The sequence below is a fragment of the Ochotona princeps genome, chromosome 24 (genome assembly GCF_030435755.1).
Source record: "Ochotona princeps isolate mOchPri1 chromosome 24, mOchPri1.hap1, whole genome shotgun sequence".
Classification (NCBI taxonomy): domain Eukaryota; kingdom Metazoa; phylum Chordata; class Mammalia; order Lagomorpha; family Ochotonidae; genus Ochotona; species Ochotona princeps.
In genome coordinates, this window is record NC_080855.1 from 14,356,842 (window position 1) to 14,373,761 (window position 16,920).

Below are 16,920 nucleotides of genomic sequence, written 5' to 3' on the forward strand. Positions count from 1 at the left end.
ATGTGTGCTTTAATATAAATGCACAAGTTCATTTCAGAAATCTCAGATGACTTGTAAGACAGGCAACAGCTAGTAGGACAGAAAGCCCCAAGGACGATGGGTGTGGTTGAGGAGAGCCCGCTGTGTGGGCATTTTCAGGATGACAGGGTCTTCTAGGGCAGCTCTGCTTCCATTTTTCCTTCCTCCATTCCAGGGATGGACCCTGAAAAATTAGAGCGAATCCAGCTGCCGGTGCCAAATGTGGCTGAGAAGACCACCTACAACCACCTGCTGGCCGAGAGACTCATCAGGATCATGAACAACGCTGCCCAGCCAGGTGCTCATCTTGAGTGTCATCTGTGCACAGAACCATGGAGTCAGGGAGCAGACCTGTGGCAGGGTACCCTGGCCGGGGATTATGGACCTGGCCCTCCTGAGACCCTCACCCCTTGCTGGGCCCCTGAGATGCTCTCTTCTGCCTCTTCATCTTGCAATCTTCTCCCTTTCCCACTCCCCACCCCGCTCCCAACAGTAAGAATATCTTCCTTTTCCTTGTACATTTAGGCCTTCTCTTACCAGTTTTGCCAGCCTTGGCGCATAGAGAGCACAAAGAGGGAGGTGGTCAGTGGGGTCAATGACAGCTGACAGGCCCAACCCAGGGGCTGTATCTATCCCCAAGGATGGTGTTGATGGGGGCGGGGTAGCAGGAACCATGGACCCCATTTAGGACCGGGCAGTTGAGACAGATGGAGTGTTGATTGTCAGCAGAGAACTAACAGGGTGAGGAAGAACAGTGGGCTCCTCAGGGCTTGCACTGGCAGCCAGGCATTCTGTCTGGGAGCTGTGCTAAGGAGGGAGGGACTTGCTGGCCCCTGTTACAAAAGTAGTGGGATTTTTGAGTGGAGACTTATTCTGCCTGCCTAGAGACAGCAGCAGGTGTGTTTGACTGGAAAGAGTGGCAGAAGGCAAAAAACTACGCAGCTTTTTTCCCTGGGGGGAAATGTTTGAATCTTGTTTAGGAAAGCCCATTTTGCATGTATGCATAGGTGGCTTTTTCATTGCTAGGCAGATTCCCACTTCTCATCTCTTTACACTTGACCAAAGGGCAGGCAGGGAAGTGTGTAGAGTGTGTCTGCATAAGTGGTCCTCAGTGGCCCAGCTTGACCCTGGATGTTTTCAGAGCCTCAGAGGCATGGCCCAAAGACTCTCTCCTTTCCTGGCCCTTCTGACCATACTGGGTGGGACCTTTCCTCAGAAATATGGCAAAGAGCAGGTCAGCAGTTACATGTGCTCTTAGGAAGAGATGGCAGATGTGGGTTCTGGCATTTAGAGCCGCGGAGTCTGTGCAGCCCAGCTGTGAGACCCTGGATGAGTCCTCCATGTGTCTAACCCTCAGTCTTCAGGGCACCCATCACTAGAGATTTATAGAGATTCCTTAAAAGCCCCTGGCACTGTGCCTGGCTCACAGTTGGATAGCATAGCAAGCTGTGTTGGTCACAGCTTGGTTGCAGTTGACAGATTTCTAACTCAGGCTGGCTTAAAACAATACAATAGAAACAACCAGACTAACAACTGCAACCTGGCTTACAGAGCCTTTTGGGTCCTGACTCAGGCATAGCCAGATCCAGGGTATCAAGTTTTGTAGATTGTCTTCGAGCATTGCCATTCCCTGGGTTAATGGGATAACTGTGCCTCTCCAGCCATCCCCTTTGTTGAGGCTCTAAACTTGCTCTTTGGGAGACCCTCTAGGTGGAAGGGAGATATCAGATTCATTTGCAGAATTCCATCCAAAAATCAACATTGCTGGTGGGGAAGCGGCTGTGTGAATTAGCACACTTGCTCTGTGTTACCCCACCGTGGCCTGTCCTCTCTGCTACCGGGCATATTGCTTGGTGGCTCACCAATGGTGGGATTGAGCCTTCCCAGTTCCCTGGCTAGTTCTCTATCTGGTCTCTTTGCCCTGCTGACTGTACCTTCCCCCCCACACCAACCCCCCAGGAAGGAAGGGGAAGAGGGACCAGCTCTACACAATTCATATGACTCAGTTGGGCAGGGGTTGTCCAAAGGAATGTGGGGTGTGCATTCCTGAAAAGGGGAGGATGCTGGGCCTGCAGAATGAGACTAGAGGGCCTCTGTCGGGACCCAGTGAGTTTCCTCTTCCTCCTGCTCACCTCTTCCTGATAAGGAGGCTTCACAGAAGTGGTGATGGGAGCATGAAATTGTAGCTGACTGGGAGGGGTTTGGCATTAAGGGGATCCCTCCAAGATCGCCACTGGATGTTGGGGTTCTTGCACCTGTCAGATGACCCCTTCATTTCAAGGTGGGTAAGGCAAAAACCCTGTGTTCAAGGGCACCGGGCTGAGGCTCCACACTTAGCCTGGTGTGCTCTGCAGATGGGAAGATCCGGTTGGCGACACTAGAGCTGAGCTGCCTGCTCCTGAAGCAACAAGTCCTGACCAGCTGCGGCTGCATCATCAAGGATGTGCACCTGGCCTGCCTGGAGGTCAGGGCCTCTACTCTTTCCCCTTCCTGGGGCTGAGGAGGGTCGGGAGTGGGAAGGAAGCTGCTGGCATCCAGACAGGAGCCCCTGATCTGCAGTGTCTGGAACACCTGCTAGCAGCAGCGAGGCCAAGACACCTGAAGTTGTGCACCACTCACTTGCTTAGGATGATTCACAGAGTGCACCTGGTCCCTGGATTGTAGTTCTGGTAGAGTAATTACATGAGTCAGCCTTTGCCACCAAGGCTTAACTCTCTTGTGTTACAAAAGTTTTACACATTTAGTTATAGTTTTGTATGCTGAAATATTCATTAAGTTTTCAGTTGCCCTTGTTTCTTCTCATTCCTCCCCTCCTTATTTTACATATTTCTCTTAGAAAATTTAGGAAGTACAAGAGGTAAGAGTAACATCTATAGATGACACTTTTCTTTGTGTCTATGTAGATACACTCTTTTTTTAAAAAAAAAAAGTTTATTTTAATTTATTTTGAAAGGCAGAGTGTCAGAGATAGCTTCCATTTGCTGACTGATTATCCAAATACCTCAATAGCTAACAGCTGGGCCTGGCAGAACCCAGGAACCACAAATTCCATCCAGGTCTTCCATATGGGTAGCCGGATCTAACTCCTGAAGCCATCAGCTGCTGCTTCCCAAGGTGCACATGAACAGGAGGTGGATCAGAAGTGGAAGTGGAGCTCTAGCCCAGCTGCTCCAGCACAGGATGCAAGCATCTCAGGTGATAGCTTACCGTGCTATAACACAGTGCACCCAAGATGCATTCTTTAAAGAAAAAAAATTATTTTCATTTGAAAGACAATGTAATAGAAGAATCAGAGAGACAGAGTGAGATCTTCCATCTACTGGTTCAATCCCCAGATAGCTCTAATGGCCGGAGCTGAGTCAATCTGAAGCCAGGAGCCAGGAGCTTCTTTCAGATCTCCCACATGAGTGCAGGGGCCCAAGCACTTGGGCCATCTTCTACTTTCCCAGGGGATGCAGATAGAAGCTTACACTACTTCACCATGGCACCAGCTACATTCTTAACACACACACACACACATAATGCATGCACACTTAGGATTTTTGGGGTTTTTTGTTTGTTTTTGCTTTATAAAAACGGAGCCAGAATAGCCCTATTTTATCACCTGTTGTCCCCCAGCCAACTGTTTGCTAACTTTCTATGTCATTACATTAAATTGCCTGTTCTTTTGCCTTTTTTCATCTTAATGTCTTTTTCCCTCTCTCCCTCACTCCTTCAGAGCTATTTTGTATTTTAAAGATACTACCCAGCATATTTTACATACTCTCAGGTTTTAGAGGCATAGTTGAGCCACCAATTCACTCCTTTCTGTAAGACCTTCCTGCTTCACTCCTTCTTTCTCTTTTAACAGGGCGCGAGGGAAGAAAGTGTTCACCTGGTTCGGCATTTTTACAAGGTAATTTGCAGGGCACAGGTGGACAGCAGCATAGAAACGAGGTTGGGGAGTTTAGTCCTGTATGTGCAAATAAAGGGCCTGTGTCTTCAGGCTTTTCTTTGTTTAATTTTAATTTTTTCTTATTGTTGTTGTTAGATAGAGCTTGCATTTGCTGGTTTACTCCCAAGTGCTGTAACAGCTAGAGCTGGACCCAGACCAGAGCTGGGAGGCAGGAACCCAAGGAGCTGGACGGCAGAGATCCAGTCACTGGAGCCGTTACTGCCGTCTCCCCGAGGGCATTAGGAAGCTGCATTGGGAGCCCCAGCCCCGAGTGGAATGCAGGCGCTCTGGTGTAGGGTGTGGGAGTCCCCATCTGCACCTAAACTGCCAGGCCAAATTTGCCCACCCTTTGAATTATTTTTAAAAGCAATTATGAGCCCATAATTTATGAGCAAAAATGCTCAATTTCATAGTGTCCAGAGCAGTAGTCTTTGAAATTTTCTGTCTAATATGCTTATCAATAAAAATTTTCAGTTATTACTTCTAGTATAAAGATGTTTATCGATTATATATGAAAGTATTTATAATTTATATGTAAGTTATGAATTATATGAATAAATTATCTAAGCTTATTCAGGAGTTCTGTGTGTTTGTACAAATGAAATTATGTGTGACTTACCTATGAGTTTATGAATGACATGTGTGTTATTAAGATGCGTATATGTTGAGAAACCTCATACAGGCTTCTGAACTTTGTCTTTTAGTTTAGGAAGGTGTTCTTTTCTTTTTTTTTTTTTAAGATTTATTTATCTTTGTTAGAAATGTAGATTTACAAAGAGAAAGATCTTCCCTCCACTGGTTTACTCCCTACCCTAAGTGGCCACAATTGAGCCAATCTGATGCCAGGATCTTCTTCTGGTGTTCCACTCGAGAGCAGGGTCCCAAGACTTTGGCTCATCCTTCTCTGTTTTCCCATGCCATAATCAAGGAACTGGGTGGGATGCAGAGCAACCATCTGGGATTCTGGTGCTTACAGGCGGAGGATTAACCAATTGAGCCATGGTGCTGGCCCAATTTCGGGGAAGTTTTGTAAAGAACCACCATGATGTTCAGTATCTGAAAGCTTGGTAGAGATTTGACTTCAGGTTCCAGATGATTCGTTTTAAAATAATTAATTAGAATAATTTTGTTTAGTTCTTTTTGAAAGGCATATATCTGAGTTCATTCAGAGTGCTATAATAAAATACCACAAACCGGGTGATTTGTAAACAGTTGGAACTTGTCACAGTGCAGGAGGTCGGGGCATCCATGTTGCAGGCTCCATCAAACCTCACATCTGGTGAAGGCTGCTTCCTGGCTCACAGACAGCCATTGTGATGCTTGGTACCCTATGGCAGAAGGGGTGGTTGGGGGGACTCTCTGGGACCTCTTCTGTGGCACCTGCATCCTATTCATGAGGGCACCAGCCTCATGACTTCATCACCCCGAAGACTGTTCCTCCTGAAACCATCACCCCGGAGGTTAGGAGGGCAACACGGGTATCTGGGGAGAGGCCAGCAGTCAGCATTTGTCAGCCGTGTGTCCACTGGGCCTGCCACCTCCTTTGTTTCCATGTCAGATCTCTCTGGGACCTAATTGCAGTTGTTTCCCGGATTAGAACCAGTATCCAAATGGAATGCCCACACCTACCGGTGAAGGATTAGCCTGTTGGGCCATGGATCTGGCCCCTCTTCACAGGAATCTTTTCAAGACTTTTCCCTCTGTGGTCAGTGTTTATTGAGAGAAATTGAGGTCCCATAATTTGGACATCCATCCTGCCAGGCCCAGCTAACCCCATCCTGTGGTGATGGCCTTACTCAGGCCAGGGCACCTACTGCAACCCCAGGCACTGAGGAGAAAACTCCAGATTTCCTATAAAACCCCTGCGGCCAGACCAGACCACCAGTGAGGGCATGTTCCTTGTCACCAAGCCCAAAGGAGATGGAAGCCTGGCCTGTGGCTGTCAGGCCTGAGTCTCTCTCTGTTGGAACTGCTCTAAGTTTTTACTGCAGTAGAAAGCTTTTGCATCCCCCAAAACAGAAATATAGATACTTAGGCCTTTCCCCAGAGGGTTGTTCTTTTTTTAACAAAAGAACAGCTGTATTTGAATTTTGGCTCCCTTCTCCCAACCCAGATTTTTCCACTCTTGCTTTTATCCTATAAGGTTACCCGCTTTAAAATGTTTCAGAAGCTTTTGGGTGTTTTCAGCTTGTCGTTGTCTTGGTGAAACCTGTACCTTGCAAGAATGTTCAGATTTGTTAGTGATTGACACAACTGGAAAAAAATGTATGAAGGATCTGTTTCCTTGCCCACCCTGACTCTGCTGTGTGTGTAATAAAGAGCTTGGTTCAGGATTTATGAGAGAGGTGGCAGGTGCATTCTCACCGTAGTTGGCCAGAACGATTAGGACAGTAGTGAGCAGTAACCCCGCCACACCCTGAGGTCTGTGCTTTGTGTGTTCGCGTACAACACACAAGCACTGTGCTTGCAGCAAAACAACGGCTGTTGTGAAAAGGCAAAGCTGGGCTCCTGCCTGCTGCTCTGCAGGGGTTCTCCTGGGCCTGCGGGAGCTCCAGGACCCTGAAGGCCTCCTCTGAAACAAATGCAAGGAGCCACAGAGCTGTAGTGTGAAGTGTGTTGAATTCTCCTTTCTGAAGTTGAGTCATATATTTAACATGACGGCTTTTCCCAACCATTCTCAACACACAGAGGATGTCAAACACTTGAAATATTAACCTGTTCTGTATTTCAGTACATACAATGTAATTTTGTTGCTTTTTAAAAAAAAAAAATAAACTCTGAGGGAAGAACTCTAACTTCATATGCTTTAAAACAATAAAAGAGCTGCTTTGAGAGTACAGTTTGCTATTTGCTCCTCCCTCTGAGCTTGTGTATGTGTTTTCACGTGTGTATTTAACTTCCTGATGATTTTCGAGAATTCACTAATGAGAAACAGATGGTCCCAAAAGCCACATACAGGAGTTTATAATACTTTGTTGTTTGTGGAAAAAATATGAATAGTATTTCCTTCTTTCTCTTCTTTTTAGGGAGAGGAAATTTTTTTGGACATGTTTGAAGATGAATATAGGAGCATGACAGTAAGTGGGGGGGGGGGGCAAGAGCACACCTGATACCCCTCCCCGGAGACCTCACGTACCAGGGGGGCTCTGGTGTGGGATCAGTGAAGGAGTCTGTGGAAACGGTGCCTTTTGATCCGCATCCCTCCCTTCACACCCAAGGTGGCTGTGTTGGTCAGGGGGGTCACAAAGACCACTTTGATGTGAATGCGCTGGGCACAGAGGTGCCGCCGGCTGAGAGCTTGTTTCTTGCCCAGTGTGTAAAGCTCCTGGGACAGGTTGAATGTCTTCATCCTCTTATCAGCCACAGGAAGAGCTCTTGTCAACCTTCTCCCCTTTTTGCTGAGGAAGAAATAGGCAAACAGCTGGATTGGTGTCCCCAGATCTGCCCGGCAGAGCCTTCAGTCCCCTGCCCCTCTGTGTGTTATGAGACTTCCAGCTTGTAGTTCTCCCACAGATCTACTATTGTCTGTCCTCTCTTCCTGCAGCCAGTAGAACGGGGCACTGCTAGATTCAGTAGATACAGATTGTTTCTTAGTTCATTTGTCTGCATCCCTGACACCTGCCTTTTAGTAAACACTCAATAAGTAGATGATAAATGATCCTTTTTGTGGACATTATTCACCAAAGCATAAAGTGATTTGGGAAGTTTATAATAAACCTAAGCGTTTAAAGTGTCAAAAAGAAAAGACGGGCAGTGTGTGCTAAGTGGCTCCCTGGCTTCCCAGCTGCAGCATTGGGTGTCTACACCTAGTGCCCTCGTGGCCTTGCCAAGAACTGTGTAAATTGGCCTAATTCATCTGCAGAGAGGTCCCATCCCCGCCCTCCTGCTGCTGAAGATGGATTGTCAGCACTCAGAAGGGTGGATCAGCCTCCCCACCCCTCAGCAACAACTGGAGGAGTGTGTCTCTCCTAGTTATTTACCATCTTGGCTTGCCCCTGTGATGCCCCTTCCACAAAGGTTCCTCAAGTTTGGTCTGCAGCATCACCCGACAGTGTGGAGAAGTTCTGGCTCTGAAACACCTGCTCAGTGTCTGCTTTTATTGCTCACTAACTGCATGGCTGGGCAGATTGCTTACATTCTGAGCTTTGCAGGTTTTCACCTATAGGATGGAGTCCACAGCGCATTGCTGCCCAGGCTAGATAGGAGCTGCTCGGCAAGTGTCCTTGTACTACAAACATTCATTTACACCCCCCCTTATTTACCTCCCTCCCCATCTAGGAAGCTTCCTGGATTTTATTTGTTTTAATTAAGTGTTTATGGCATGTCTTGCACAATGCCTGGTATTCTGAAGAAACACAGAGCTGACAACCTCAGCCCTGGGCTGAAGGTCAGTCCTCAGTTCAGCCTCGTAGCAAAAGGAGGTAGGGCCTGAGTGCTGTTTGCCCCCTGCATTGAGGCTGCTGTGCTAAAGCCAGACTTGACTTTCAGCCCTTTTATCATTTTCTTTAACAGCTCTGGTGGTTGTCTTTTTAAAAAGTTTTTGTTATAAAGATTTATTTATTCATTTGAAAAGTTGAAAGACAGAGTTAGAGATCTTCCATTTTCTGGTTCACTTCCCAATTGGCCATAATGGCTGGGAAAGGACCAGGCCAAAGCAAGGAGGCCAGAACTCCGACTGGGTCTCCCAAGTGGGTGGAGGAGCCCAAGCATGAGGGCCATCTTCCACTGCTTCCCCAGGCACATTAACAAGGCCGCATCATCAGTGGGAATGGCTGGGACTTGAACCAGTGGTCACATGGGATGCTGACATTGCTAGTTCCAGTTTAACTCATTACACCACAGCAGTGGCCCAGTACCTCTATTTTAATGCAAGAGACTTTTAGGGCCCACAGAATTACTCACCTCACAGCAGGCTGGAGCTCAGGGCAAAGTCACGAGATTGATGGCAATAGAATGTAAGGAAGGCAGGAAGGCTGTGAGATAGGCCAATGCCAAGAGCAGCCTCAGGATCACTTTCTTTAATGGGGAAGGTAAACACCATGGGCCTGTGTGCTTGGTGTCTGGACAGCTGGGACCTCACCATATTCTTACCCCGTTCCCTCAGTCTTATGCTACAGGATAGAGACATGATCTGTTTGATTCCCCTCTTCTGAAGTGACAAGAGTAAAATGAATTACATAGACAGCCTTCCTTTGTGTCATGTCCTTCCTTAGTGATGCTAACTAAATGAAGTGTTAGTATTCAACTGACTGCATGCACTGAGAGGTCAGTTTTGGGAGGAGGGGAGATGCTACCCTGTGGCTTAGTAATCTGAGAAGGCTTCGTAGAGGTGGTGTGGAAAGAGGCAGAATTCTGCTCATCTGGCCCTGTGACTGTGGGCAAGTATCCTTCCTCCTCTGAGCTCATATAATCCTCTAAGATGTGGGCACCAGCATCTAGCCAAAGATGAGCAGAACAGGTGCCTGGTACTTCATAGATGCTCTGTAAATGATGTTATGTTACCTTGGGGAAATGTCAGAGAACAAGGAAGGAAAAGGGGAAGATAAGCCCTGGGTGGAAATCCAGCTGGGGTGGCTGTAGCAAACAGGCCTGGGCTGCTGGCATCTCGACTCTGCCACCAACTGAGGGCCCCAGATGCACCCCCCACTTCTCAGAGCCCGGGTCGTCTGATCAGCCTGGTGGAAGCATCCCTGCTGAAGCCTTCAGGTGCAGCACTGCCTGTGGTCAGCACTTAGGATTCTCAGGCCCTCATCAGCACAGCTATAGTTGGCATGGGAGGAGCTGAGAGGGTGCAACCCTGGCTGGCAGCAGCCCCCTTCCTGAGAGGGCCTGGGCGGTGAGTGGGTGAGAAGGCAGCTGTTTCAATGGAAGGAGATGTCCATAACTTAGTGAGCCAGAGCTGCTGCCTCTAGCACTCAGGTCCAGCATTCACAGTGCAGACTTCTCGTCCCTCCCTTCCCCAGTGCCAGCACAAGCCTGGGTAACCCTACCTACTTTCCCATGGTGAGGGGCCCTCTTTGAGCATTGCCGTGGTGTCTCTTCTAGATGAAGCCCATGAATGTGGAGTATCTCATGATGGACGCCTCCATCCTGCTGCCCCCGACGGGCACGCCGTTGACGGGCATTGACTTCGTGAAGCGGCTGCCGTGTGGCGACGTGGAGAAGACCCGGCGGGTGAGTGCCTCTGAGCCCATCATTCTTCTGGGAAGTAAAGGTTCTCTGGGCCGGAATCCAAAGCCTGTCTCAACAGGAACTCACGGACCTGAGCCCTGAGTGGGAGCCAGGAGGCCGCAGGCCACAAACAGTGCATCCGGCGCAGGGGATGTGGGTGGCTGAGCTCTCCCCAGGGGTCTCGGGACCTCCAAGAAGATGTGGTGCAGATCTGTGTGATAGAGCTAAGCACACACAAACAGAATGGGCTTCCTGGTGGCCGTGCAGGAGCGTCAGGCAAGGGGGGTGGGGGCGGGCAGGTTCTCAGAAGCGGCCGAATGCATGCTTCCGCTGTCAGCACATCTGCTCTGCAGCTGCGCTCTAGGGAGCAGTCTCTGGGAGGCCGTTCATGGTATTTTATCTCTCCCATCAGATCACACTTGCTTTCTTAGAAAGCAGAGCAGCTTCTTCCTAGAAAATCCTGCCCTGGAAATGTGAAAGTGAGTGGATAAGTTAGAGGGCTTCCTTGCAGGGCCTGGGTTGCCTGTGTGGGTGGCTGCAGAGGTGTTTCCCTTTTGGGGTTGGAAAAGTAGGCGTGCTGGTGTGCTCCTCCCATGAGATGAGTCTGCAGCCCCACCCCCACCCCAGCAGGCAGTTGTGCCGGCTGCCTGGGGGTGCAGAGGAAGTAGGACCTGTGTGTCTTGTGTCGATCCATATTCCCAGCTGTCTCATGCAACCCACAAAACCTCAGCACAGGCCCCACCCTGGCTGAGCTGTCGTTGCCTTCCTTCCAGGCACTATGGTCTCGCATGCGGTTTCATTTGTGGGTGGCAATGTTCCTACTGGACATTGGCTTTTACGGGAGGTGGTTCTGATGAGTGTGCCCCTGTCAGCAGATCCTTGTGTCTGCTACGATTACCCTGTGCCTCAGGTTGGCCTGAGAGGTGTTCTCAGCAAGGTCACAGCAAACCACATCGCTGACCCTGGGCTGCAGCAGCCCTGCGCAGAGGACCTGGCCTCAGAGGGTCACGAGCATGGCGTGCTGAGCACTGTTGCTCTGGGTTAGGATGCACCTTCGTTTGTTTCATGGCTTTCCAGGTTTTTTACCTTTGTTATAGAGAGTCACTCACCGCTATTCTTGAAGTGAATTTCCTTGTGTGAGTACCCATTTTCCAGAGGAAGAAACTGAGGCAGGAGGCACTCAGGTGACTTGCTCAAAGTCATCCAGGCAGTATGAGCCAAGAGTTAGTTAGGCATTGCCACCCGCAGAGGCCAGACTGGAGCACCCTCATCTCTCCCGTCCTAGCAATCTTCACCGTTTCTGCTGAACACAGGGATGTCCAAAACACAGACCCAAAGGATCAGTGTGGAGGGTGAGGTAGGAAAAGACAGCAGCAGGGTATATGGTCAGGCTGTTACTAAAGGGCCATATAGCCACTTCCCAAGGAAGGTGGGATAAATACAGGGGGATTGGTGCTTAAGCCAAGACAGTGGAGGTGGAGGCTGAGGCCTCAAGAGGTGTGGCACATTACAGCGTCTCCAAGAAGGCAACCTCAGCTGGAACAAAGTAGAAGGTCATCAGGCTGGAGAGGCCTTGGAGCCCAGGGAGAACTCTGACCCTGGGCAGCACTTCGGAACACTGTTTCCTGTCTTGGCACCCTACTGGCTTGGGATAGCTGGTTCTAAGCCACAGAAAAGAATTGGAAAAGAGAGGAGACTGTCAGACATGTGGCCAAGAGGGGGCTGTGTGTCCACTCAGAGCCACTGTCGCTTCCAGTGGTACAGTGAGGACCTAAGAGCCAGCATGGCAGTCTGCCTTTGTGGTGATTGTCCTCCACCCCCTTGCACTCATATCTTACAGAATTGCAGGTCTCTGGGGCCAAGCCACTCACCTCCTTCCTAGATGGGATGCCCAACCCCTGGCACATGTGAGCTTCTATGGAGTCTCTTGTTAGGCCTTTGTCTGCGCAATTTCCAGAAAGTACTCAGCTCCTGGGGTCCCTGGGCAGCAGAGCAGCACAGAAGAGGGCAGGCCACCTGAGAGCAATGACATCTTTGCAGAAGTTTCCTTTTGTGAATTAAAAATCAATTTCTGAAGGGGACTTTGGGCCACTTGCGTTTGTTTGAGTTCATATAGCAAGGTAGCTACCTGGAATCCTCCAGAAGCTTAGCCCTTCAAGCCGATTTCAGAAATCAGAACAGGACAATGTGCTTTGAATTTTAGCTGAAGAAAGTGTATGGTTTAGCAAGCAACTGAAGGTTTATGTGGTTCATTTCAACTCTTGCTTGTATCCAAAAAGCATTCCACTTTACCTCTGTAGAATCAAAGGTTTTCTCTTTGTTGGACCACCCCCTTCTCTCACTAGAATTAAAAAAAATTTTTTTAGAGGTTGGTTGTTTTCACAAATTCCACTTTTTATTTTCCTTAACAACTTGTCAGAGAAGCTCAAACAATGCTCACTGGTAAATCGTTTAACTTTTAAAGTATTCAATCACAAATTCATCAAAGAGCAGCTGGTTCCCAGTTGTGTGCCGCATGCTAGGCTGTGCCTTGGGTAGGGACCCAAGCAAGTGGCTGCACCCCTGTGAACAAATAGCAGATTTGATGTCTAAGGATGGGTGGAGGAAGGCCTGCTGTGCCCAGGGACTGAGGGCTGGCTTCACTTGGGATAGAGGGATCAGTAAGAACTACCCTGCTGGCAACCTCTAGCTGAAGGCTGCAGGACAAGGAGCCTGAAGTCAGAGTTGAGGGAAGCACTGTGCAGACAGGAGCAGCTTACGAGCTTCTGAGGTGGGAAGAGTGTGGCTCAGGATGACCACAGCAGAGCCTTGTGAGGAGAGCAGGAGTGTGGCCAGCCTTGGTAGACACCAGGAGGCATCTACCCACAGAACTGGGAGAGAGGAGGCTGTCTCCTCCTGCTGCACTTGATCAATTACCCCCACTGTCCTCTCAGCTCACGTACTTGTTGAGTTTTCTCTAAGTGCCAGGCACTGTGCATGGTACAAGGCTAAAACAGTGAAGAGATCATGTTCTGACTAAAAACAAAGGAGTGCCTCTTACCATGCTGCCAAGGAGAGTTTGTGACAGTGGACCCTTGGGGTCCCCTGAGAATGCTCAGGCACAACTTTGGACTTGAGCTCCCCAGGAGTAGCCACCGTTGAGAGAAACAGTTGAGAAAGTCACAGATTCACTAATCAGACCAGCCGCTGGCCCAGTCTCAACTTTGGTTGTGTGACCTTGAGCAAGTTACGCAACCTGCAAGTTCCCGGTGTTTTCCTCTCAACTGTTGCCCTAAGCAGAGAGGAGTGTGGCTGAGAAGCAAGGAGCCCAGCACCTGGCAGGCAGCTCCCATGAAGTGCTTCCTCTGAGCACTGCAGCTGGTCAGGTGGGAAAGACACAGCGGCCTCTAGGAGCCTCCAGGCCCCTTGAGGTTTACGGCTGGAGAGAAGGACTTGGCGAAAGGACTTCTTGGGTGAATGTCAAAATCTGAGTTCAAGCACTGGCCCTTTTCAGTACAGTAACCTTGGAAGCCATTACTGAAATGAATCTATCTGCACTAGGTTTTGTTTGTCCCTACTTTCTGTTTCCCGTAAAGCCACAAGCAGTTTGTGTGTTTATCACTATTGACCTTGAGGAAATAAAAGTATTTTGCTTTATGTTCTGGATGTGTGTTACACATTAAAGAAACACAGTGATAGATCATAAAGTTTCAAAAGTAAAAGGAAAGAATTTCCCGTGATTTCATCACCCTAAAGAAAAGCAATAGCATTTTTTGGTGTGTCTGCCCTGCGTCTGGGCTCATAATGTTGCAAAGACAGTGCCCTGCTCATGCTCTCGTCTCTTCTCCCCGTTTTCTTCCTCTCTTCATTGCAGCACAAGAAGTTTTCCATGCTGTGATACAGTTTAGTAAGTCTGATTTCTTAAGGCTGCATAAAGGTTTAGCTGGTGACTTCTGCCATAATTTATTCAGACATTTGCCTGCTAGTAGACATTTTGATTGCTTCCAGTATTGTATTATTTTTAACTAAACTTAATGAGCCACTTGGTGAATATCGTGTTTTCTTTCTCTTGAACTGTTTCTTTAGACTAAGTTCCGAGAAGCGGACTTTCTGTTTCAAAGGGTAGGAGCATTTTTTTGGTGGCTCTCTGTACAACGCCAACTTGCTTTCTCAATGAGCCGTACTCATGTCCCCCTTCTTAGCTGTCTTCCAAGGATGACTGACTTTCACATCGTTCCCCAGCCTCACTGGACTTCTAACCCAAAGGACTGTCGCCGCCTTTACTGAGCAGCTTGCAAGTGTGGCAAGGAAGCAGCAGGGCAGGAACTGAGTGTCCCAGGGTGTGCCCCAGGCTCAGGCCGCCACCTGTGGCCTCTGGTGGCCCCTTCATGGGGCATAGCCCCTGGGTGTTCAGTCTCCAAAGCACATGCCTGGGCTAGGGGAGTCCACATGTACAGCCAAGACTCAGGCGAACCAAGGTCCGCCTGCCTCCGGTGCTGTCCTGCTGTCCCTGCTCACTGGACAGTTCCCTGAAGACTGGGAGTTTCCTTTTCTCTCTGATGATCAGAGTAAAGCACCTGGAGGCATCTCTTTTAAAATTGAGCTTGTTTAGCTGTGGCCCCTTTCTAAGTCTAATCTGTTCTCCCAGATCCATCTTCCTGGTATTCTCTGGGAGAAGCTGAAAGACTAATTTCTTTTTCCATTTTAGTAATACTTTCAAATTTGCATTTTTATTTAGCAATGAAACAAAAAGCACTCAAGAAAATCCTGGTCTTAAGCTTTAAATCTTCAGAAAGCCAATGAATGTGCTTTGACGAACATAGGCTTTGGAATCGTTCTTCGTTGAGTGACCTTGGGCAGGCTGCCCAACATTCTTGCCCAATACCCTCATCTTCCCTCTGTAAGGTGGGGAGCACAAAGGGTCATGAAACAGCTTGAATGAGATGACACTGCACCACCCCAGACAGTCCCTAGCAGGCTGGGGATAACTGCCTCAGGGGCAGTGGGGTGGAGTATATGACCCGAAAGAGAGGCAGACAAAAGGCAAAAGGAAATCTATACACTAGTTCACTTCCCATATGCCGTCACAGTAGGCTGGGTCAGGCCAAAGTTAGGCCATAACACAATCTGAGTTTCCCACATGGGTGGCAGGGGCCCACTTACTTGAGCCACTGTTACTGTTACCTCCCTGGGTTCACAGTAGGAGGAAACTGGATCAGAAGTAGAGTTGTGGTTCAAGTCCCGAGACTCTGAGATGAGATGGGATGTCCCAAGTGATGCCTTAATCTTTACATCAAATGCCTGTCTCCTCATGTTTTAGTGGGGTTTTGTGGGTTTATTGGTGCTGTGGGGGTGGTTAAAAGGTCTTCCAGACCTTTCCGTACTCTGGGAGCCACTTTCCACTTCAGTGACCCACCCTAGCCAGTGAGAAATCACTTATATTCAGGGGCTCAGCCTTCTCATGTGCTCTTCCCTCGCTGAGGAATTGGGGCAGGAAGAAGGCAAGTATCGAGAGATTTTATTTGGTAGTTTTATATTCTATTTTATATTTTTAGTTATTTTATATTGTTATTTGTATTCCTGGAAATACCTTCCATTTGTCTTTCCCAGAGCAAAAGCAGATGTTTTACCAAAACGGCTTACATTAGAAGCCAAATTCCTAACTTCAGTTGTGTTTATTGGAAAGCCTCAGGTTTGCAGGGCGCTGGGCTGTAGAAAGCCACACATGCTTTTATTTTTTTTTTCTTTCCCAGCTGTGGTGCTGTGTGAGTTCTCTGCCTTCAGACCCTTAGAAGAAAGGGGTTTTGACACATGGAAATAAAGCATCCCTTTTACTTGGTCTTAATACGATGGGTCCTTTTCTCTTTTCCCTTGGCCCCACTACCATGATTCTTTGAAGAGATCATGCTGACAGGTATTTCAAGTGACCAACTGTGTCTTGTGCTTTGCGCAGCTGGGCTGGTGTTTGCTCAGGGACACAAGCATAAGACATGACTGAGTTCAGACTCAGCTCAACCAGCAGGAGATGTGAGATCAGAGCCCATTCCACCCACGCAGCTCCGTCTCTTCTTCCACAAGACTTTAAAGCTACAGTCAGGTGCCTGGCACACAGTCAGAACTTAACAAATAGAAGCTTTTTTGATTTTTTGAAATTGAACATCTTTTCTTTTTCCTTCTGACTGTTGCATGTGTCTTTATGAAGACCACTTTTAAAAACTGTGAAGAAAAGGGAAGGGCATTGTGGCACAGGTATTGTGTGGCCAACTGGGCTCAAGTACCACCTTCGTTTCTGATCTAGCTTCTTGCAGATACGCATCTTGGGAGGCAGCAAGTGATGCTCTTATGCTTGGATCCCTGCCACCCATGTGGATTACCTTCTATGTTGCTGGCTCTGGCCTGGCACAGCCCTAGGTGCTTGTGGGCGTTTAGGAAATGAACCAGAAGATGGAAAAATCCCATCCCCCTCCCGTCCACCCCTGGTACTACCTTCCAAGGAAATAAAACATAAAAGCAGAAATACTCCAATACTAAGGCTGTTTAGCACCAGCACCTTAGCTTTAGTGCTCTGTGGTATACAGAGCGGACTGTGTTGGTTCCTCAGGTTTAGCACTTCTGATGAGCATCCTTAGCAGCTCTTGGCAGGCAGCAGAGGACGGTTTTCTTGTTTTAAGAGGCACCCTCCTGTGTAAAGAGCACCCTCCCCTCAGGTCAGGACTGCAGCTGTCAGAGATGTTAACAGAAAGACCAAACGTGCATCAGGATTCCCTTTGTGCAGCTTACCTTAGTGACCATGCTCTGTCCCAAAGTCCTCTGCCCAG

General features: G+C 48.5%; 1 protein-coding gene across 7 annotated transcripts in view; it reads left to right on the forward strand.

The window, feature by feature from the left end:
- The window catches only part of CLEC16A (C-type lectin domain containing 16A), a 190,503-nt gene that overhangs the window by 79,418 nt on the left and 94,165 nt on the right, over positions 1–16,920 (forward strand). For all 7 annotated transcript variants that reach the window (XM_058680868.1, XM_058680867.1, XM_004586757.3 and 4 more), the window contains exons 13-17: positions 194–316; positions 2,373–2,482; positions 3,869–3,913; positions 6,979–7,029; positions 9,998–10,126. In XM_058680868.1, the coding sequence (XP_058536851.1) occupies positions 194–316; positions 2,373–2,482; positions 3,869–3,913; positions 6,979–7,029; positions 9,998–10,126 (458 nt within the window). The remainder of the gene's footprint in view (positions 1–193; positions 317–2,372; positions 2,483–3,868; positions 3,914–6,978; positions 7,030–9,997; positions 10,127–16,920) is intronic.